Genomic DNA, 6,395 nt, shown 5'->3' with positions numbered 1-6,395 from the left:
TATATAAAAAAAAACTGGTATAACTTTAATGCATGCAAGCATTTTTTCCACATCAGTGAATGTTTAGCCATGGTTGCAATGCCTTGTCTATGTTTACACTGACACCTGGAAAGCATTTTATTCCAACCCTTGCTGATTCTTTAAAACTGCCTGCACAGTAAATCTGTAAATAATTATTTTTTGAAGCATTCTCCTGTTTGTTTACTTTATCATTTTGCATTCTGACTGAATGAATTTAGCGCACTTTATCAATAAGATGACATTTAATATTAAAGAATCCTCAACTGAAACTGACCATAGTTATGTGTTTTTACTCAGGTGTAATAATCCTTGTCTTTCTTTTAGTCTGTTTTCTCACACATGGCTTCATAAACCAGTTTTAACATTCATATTGACATATATGCTTTCATTCTGACAATAACGACACTTCATTGGATTTTGTTTTTACAAATACATAATGTATGTAACACAACCTGAGGTGCATCAGACCTTTTGTTTGCGAGGCACTGTTTGATGGCAATCTGATCAATAAAACAATGTTTTTCTTGGGCATCCAATGTGTAATTTTTATACTAAAATTTAATGTTAGAATCATTTACCTGAGTTAAGTCTGATCAGAGTTAAATGTTACTGGAAGGTGGGCTTTTCTGTCTATTAGCAGTCTTGTCTGTCAGCAACTAAGATGGGTGTTGATGTGCAGTCTTGCTCTCAGAAACGTTAGTTTCACAATTATCAATGAGGTTTTTTTTTAGAGCTGCCATTCTACTGAAATTTTTCCTCAGTAGATGGAAGTTAGCTCAAACGTCCCTGAGTTTTGGTCTTGAACTGTGTCCATCACTTAATTGGACATTTATGCAGACTAGTATGTTGTTTCAGTAACAAGGTTTGGCACATGGTTTTTTAGCAGGCATTCCAGACCGGATTTAGTCTGCAAACAAGTTACCAAGAACTTTGGCACCATGTGTAAAATAAGAAATCCAATAATCTGACCCTGTTTGTATGCAATTGAAGTTATTTTTAAATTTTGAATTTAAATATATGCTCATTTTGTATCTCATGCCAACATGTTTTAAATAATTTTTTAAAAAGTTTTCAGACACTAGTTTTTATTTTGCAGTAGCTTGATAGGAAAGGGGTCAGAGAAAGAGAGAGATGGCATGCAGGTCTGTTTACCACTCTGGTGCATCATCTTATAACATCATTCTTCAGTTTAGCAACTGAGACCAATAACTTAACTTTTAAAATCAAAATGTTTTCTGATTCCAGCTGTTCAACAGTTGAGTGTCTCCTTAGATCATTTAACACTCCATAAGGTGCTACATGTTTTGAGTGGGTGACAGGTCTAAATTAAGGTAGGCTAGCACAACAGCCTGAACCATGCTGCTGTGTGAGTGTGATTTTGTGTTGTCTTACTGAAATAACAAATGTCTTACCTGAAGAAAAAAAAAAAAACATGTCAATAACTGTGTTCATTAGCAAACCCAGAACAGATGCTTTAGAACCGTTTGCTGAATAGAATTTTTACTCCATTTTTATTAAGTTCAGAAGAGACAACATCACAATTTAGAAAAAGTGATACCTGGATTTTCACTTTTTTCTTTGTTTTAATTTGTAGTTTTAAATTCCATTTGGAGATGCAGTGATAAACTGTGCACACAATAATATTTCTTAAGTTTGTGATCTCATGCAGTAGTTTTCTATTCCAATTGTAATACTGGGTTTAAATGACATCTTACATGATGTCATAACCTTTTTGGAAGGAGGGTTGTGTAAACTACCCTGAGTATAAACATGCACTCAACAAACCCTCTGAAAACCAACCAACAGCTTAGCCACTGATAATAATTCAGAAGAGTTTGGGAGTTTTCTAGTACAGCAGTAATTTATCCTTGACATATTCCAAGATTTCTATATTTAACATATTTTAGACAATGTTTTTATTAGCACATAAAAACTGCATTGTGAAAACATGAACTCAGATACAAAACTTTAAATGACAAGTGTTCTCAGAAAGAGGTAGTGTATGCACATCCAATCCTTTCAAACATTTAACCTAATAGGTGAGGCAAAATAATTCAAACACACAATCCATCAGTAGATTCTGTATTATTCTACTCGTACAGACCAGTGTGAGCAACCTGATCATGGTATTCAACTGCAATTATAACTTTGGTTGTAGTTGCTGCATTATTATAAGTTTGTTACCTACTTAATTATTAAATGCCCTAAACTGATTGTTGGTTTTACACTTCCTTACAAACTACACTCAAACTGGAAATTGAGCTTTAAATCTTTTTCTGCCTTACTTAAGTACATTAGTAAACATGCATAATATACTGCAATACACATTATCCAATCAAAATTAAGCTGGTCAATGTGAATAACAGCAATCTGAAGGGTTTTTTTTTCTTTTCTTTCAAGGTTTAGTATCATTGTACATTTTCCATGGGCATCTTCCTTGCTGCTACATCAGGACGCCGTCAAAAACATTAATAAATGTGTGTAGAATTACATTGGTTCTATGTGAGATTAGTGGTATTAAAGACACACTTTGTGTTTTGGGTGAAATGTCTTAATGACTCCCATTGGCTTGCTTGTCGTCGAGTTTTTGGTTATCCATAATCTTGATGTTCTTTTCAGCATTTTCAACGTTCCTCAACAGAGTCTCCAGCCTCCGCTTGATCCTCTTCTGGTCCTCCAAAGCACAGCTTATCACTATAGCCTGAAACTTCTGGTCAGTGGGGACGGGCGGCGCTTCCGTCACACAGGCCGCATGCAAGGCCAGCAGCTGCTGCCGACCACCTTCCACGTCGTCCAGTAACTTCTTCACTATTTCATCTATCATGGATGTGGCCTTACGCAGCGCGTCCTCCTGCTGAAGGTTTCTGATGGTACCGACAGAGATCTCCACACACAGAGTCCGGCCCATCAGGCGGTTAGCAGTTAAAGTCAACTCCTCTCTCTCTCCTAGAAGACACAAGAAATTAATCCTGCATCTTTAAATATAAACAATTCATTCCCTATCCAAGAGAAGCCAAGAATGAATTCTTTCAATTAAAAGGATTACTGGTTTGATCCTTAATTCCTTAAATCAGTTTATATGTCAGAGCCCTCGAGCAAAACACTGAACACCACATTACCTCATGTGTCTTTCGCTTGCAAGTCCGGTAAAAGCATCTGCTTAATGAACAAAAGTTACTCAGTTTATCTCTTGTAAAGGTCAGGAGTCTTCATGTAAATTTTGGTACTCATTCTTCAACAATTCAGGGATATATTTAGGATGAATTTCGGTGATCAATGCATCATACATCTAGATCCAAGCCCATTTTAATGCAGTTTCCAACATTAGAGGACACCAGCTCTACAAATCTGTACTAGGAAGACTTACGTTCATCATGTTGTTTTCAAGACAGATGATAAAACCCATAAACACATATGCAAAATGTTTGTATTTATGACCTGGTAGTACACAACACTGTATTACTGTGCATGTTAGGGCTAAATAATGTATATACATTGATTTAAACATAAATATTACTACTGTGCTGATGTATGGAAGAAGTGCTTAGAAAACAAAAACTGGAATACATATTATCATAGTAAGGGTGTACATTCTTATCTAAGCATTATGTGTGTAATCAATAGTAATTGTAAGATTCACAGGTCATTCTGGGTGGAGCACTTATATCAGCTGTCTTGGTGTTTTCAAATCCCCTCAATTTCCTGAGCATTACCACCATATGCACAAGGCAGCGCCCACAGCATAACCTCATAGGAACACAATGTCACAGTGACATCAGAGTTAATGGAAAATAAAGATTTCAAAACATGCGACTACCACTAGATTACTGTTAATAATTATTTTCACAGGCATTAGGCAGCGGATGACTTTTGCTCTTATATAAGTTGTGAGCAGCCTCACCCGCGCAGATGTTACGCATTTCTTGACTGTTCTGTATGGACTGAATCATTTCCAGGATGCACTCCCTTTCCTGCTCCATGGCAGATGCTGCTTCGCGTAAAGCGTCCACCCTGATAAAGACACACCAAGAAATTTAAATATTACTCGGCTCTGAAAACAAAACACTTCACAAAAAGAAAGAAAGAAAGAAAATAGAAAAAAAAGGCTGTTCCCGAGATAAACCTCGGACCGAAGCCCGTAGAATTACTGTAAAAATGATGCCCTGCTATTTGCTATCATTTCTTTCATTCCGTTTAGAGTTATGTTTATTAGACATTTATAAATCGAGGTTAAATAAAAAAGACATGAGCGGCCAGGTTGGACTTGTTACATGCACATGTTACTCAACTGTACCTTATTTCCAGCTGATCCAAACTTTCCAAGAGTTGCCCCGCGCGATCTGCCATGGACAAAGTCCTGCTGAACTTGCTGCAAACAGATTCGTTCATCTTCGCTTGTATTTTCGCTTGAGCCATGATGGAGAGTGCTTCTTCTTTTTTATATATATTACAATCCGTTCCCGCGAGTTAATCCAATGTGCGACCAGCACGCTGAGCTGTCGAGCTGACTGTAATTCCTCCGGCTACAGCAGCGCCCCACGGACAACATTTCCTAACATGGGCTGCAGCTTCCTTCACTCACTTCTCATAGAAGTTTCCCGAGAAAGCCAGAGCAGTGGTTCCCAATGTGTGGTTCATGGACCATTTGGTGGTCCAAGACATTGTTACTGGGACCCCCAAAATACTTGGTTAATGCCATCATGTACACTACACTCTTAATTGTTAAAATGAAGGCAATGCTTCTTTTTAAAAGAAGATATGCTTGAGAAGTTATTTGTCATCAGCAGACTACTAATTATTTAAGATTGCTGGTTTTTATTTAAAACTGTATAATAACATGTTATGAACTTCTCCAAATCCGACTGTAAACCAAGAGGCTTCAGGATTTTCAAGTCCTGGTACTAACTTTGTATTGACTGAGTGCACTGTTTAGTCTTTAAACTTTAAAGAAATAAATCTAACAATCACAACAGTATTATAGATAGGACAAAATTAAGGATAAATTGCAAAGTTTTTTTCCCTAAATAAATGACTTCATGTTGGAGAACACAGCCATGGAGGCACACTAATCCAACATTGTAATTAGATGCAAGCTGCAAGTCTCCAGCCATGAAGACAAGTTGCCTATTCATGCCTTCTACATCTATACAAGCAGTCATAATTTACCTCCTGGTCCAATATCCCAAAACTGTTTTTCCTCCTTTTTGTGATTACCTTATATCAAACTTTGCAAATACCATAGGGCCCAAATTATGGAGATAATCTGGATGAAAATAAAAAATAAAATAAACCTTAAAAATCCTTTATATTCAAGGGGAAGTGACACAAAAACTCATGATCTAACTTGCATAAAGTGCACATTCACTTATTTTCAAGTTAGGACATTTTTACACCAGAAGTAATGTGTTGAATTTTGTTTTTAAAATGCAAGCACACCTACTAAAATGGGCTAAGTAAATTCTTCCTATTGCCTGTGGTAGGGATTTTACTCAAAGTGCACCCGGGCTTACAATATACAAAGAATTAGTCAATTAGCTACAACTATCTTCCAGGGTAAAAGCCTTTAACTATAACATGAATAAATGATACTACCACATGTTCTAAAAGCTGTGCAAGTCCACAGTTTGTAATAATAACAACTTCCTGAGATACTGCAGACATCTGCTATGTACAGCAGGACAGAGTGAGCTACAAATCTCATCTTTTTAGCTCCATTTACAAAAACATGCCAATATCTGGATTCAAGTGTAATGGGAAGGTGTTGAATTGATTCTGCAGTAGATGCTGTTTGTTCAGTCAGAAAGAGTACGCTATGTCCACTCTCTAAGCCCTGAGGAACAGTACTCTCGGGGGAAATAAGAATGTGTTTTTCATGGCACTCAAGACCCGGATGTTAGCAGGTGTTACTGGACCTTACCAATTTAAAAAGAGCTAAAGATAGCAGGAGAAAACTAAGAGCATACAGCTGTAGAAAGAATTGCTGCTGTAACTCTACAGGATTTCTACTGAAAGTGAAATAATGTTAAAATATATTTTGTGCAACAAAGCACCAAACAGATCCCAAAAAGACAAGATTTTTTTTTTTTTTGGATTTATACTCAGGTGCATTGTTAATTCTGTGTTCATAATTTTGTTGATTTATTGTAGTTTTGTAGTTTTTTGTAGTCGCATTAAAGCCTCGTTTAACACATTTGGCTTCTGAGCAGCACAGATTTAGAGAAGAATGATCCTTTAAAGTCTGCAGTGAAACCAGAAACCTGAATTGGAGACACAGCACTGTGGTCACAAGGTCAGCTGAGGCACCTCACAGTGTCACCGATGCCATCTATAGCACACGTGTCAACACACTGAAGTGTTTGAGTCTTCAAAACAGC

At 36.9% G+C, this 6,395-nt stretch overlaps 1 protein-coding gene across 1 annotated transcript; it reads right to left on the bottom strand.

The window, feature by feature from the left end:
• Positions 1–1,920: 1,920 nt before the first annotated feature.
• On the bottom strand, positions 1,921–4,599 carry bag2 (BCL2 associated athanogene 2). Its single transcript, XM_042009978.1, has 3 exons — positions 4,316–4,599; positions 3,923–4,032; positions 1,921–2,967 (listed from the first exon to the last, which is right to left on the bottom strand). The coding sequence occupies exons 1-3, from the start codon at positions 4,435–4,437 to the stop codon at positions 2,573–2,575; spliced, it is 627 nt and encodes a 208-aa protein (XP_041865912.1). The 5' UTR covers positions 4,438–4,599; the 3' UTR covers positions 1,921–2,572.
• Between the last annotated feature and the right edge of the window lie 1,796 nt (positions 4,600–6,395).

This window comes from Melanotaenia boesemani, chromosome 16 (assembly GCF_017639745.1).
Source record: "Melanotaenia boesemani isolate fMelBoe1 chromosome 16, fMelBoe1.pri, whole genome shotgun sequence".
Classification (NCBI taxonomy): Eukaryota; Metazoa; Chordata; class Actinopteri; order Atheriniformes; family Melanotaeniidae; genus Melanotaenia; species Melanotaenia boesemani.
Note: the sequence above shows the minus strand (reverse complement) of the source record. Positions and strands in the feature narration are given on the sequence as shown.

Coding starts and splice junctions, on each gene's coding strand:
- bag2 (XM_042009978.1), bottom strand. CDS start 4,437: ATGGCTCAAGCGAAAATACAAGCGAAGATGAACGAATCTGTTTGCAGC. Junction 4,033..4,315: donor TTGGATCAGCTGGAAATAAG/GTACAGTTGAGT, acceptor TGTCTTTATCAG/GGTGGACGCTTTACGCGAAG. Junction 2,968..3,922: donor AATGCGTAACATCTGCGCGG/GTGAGGCTGCTC, acceptor TGTGTCTTCTAG/GAGAGAGAGAGGAGTTGACT.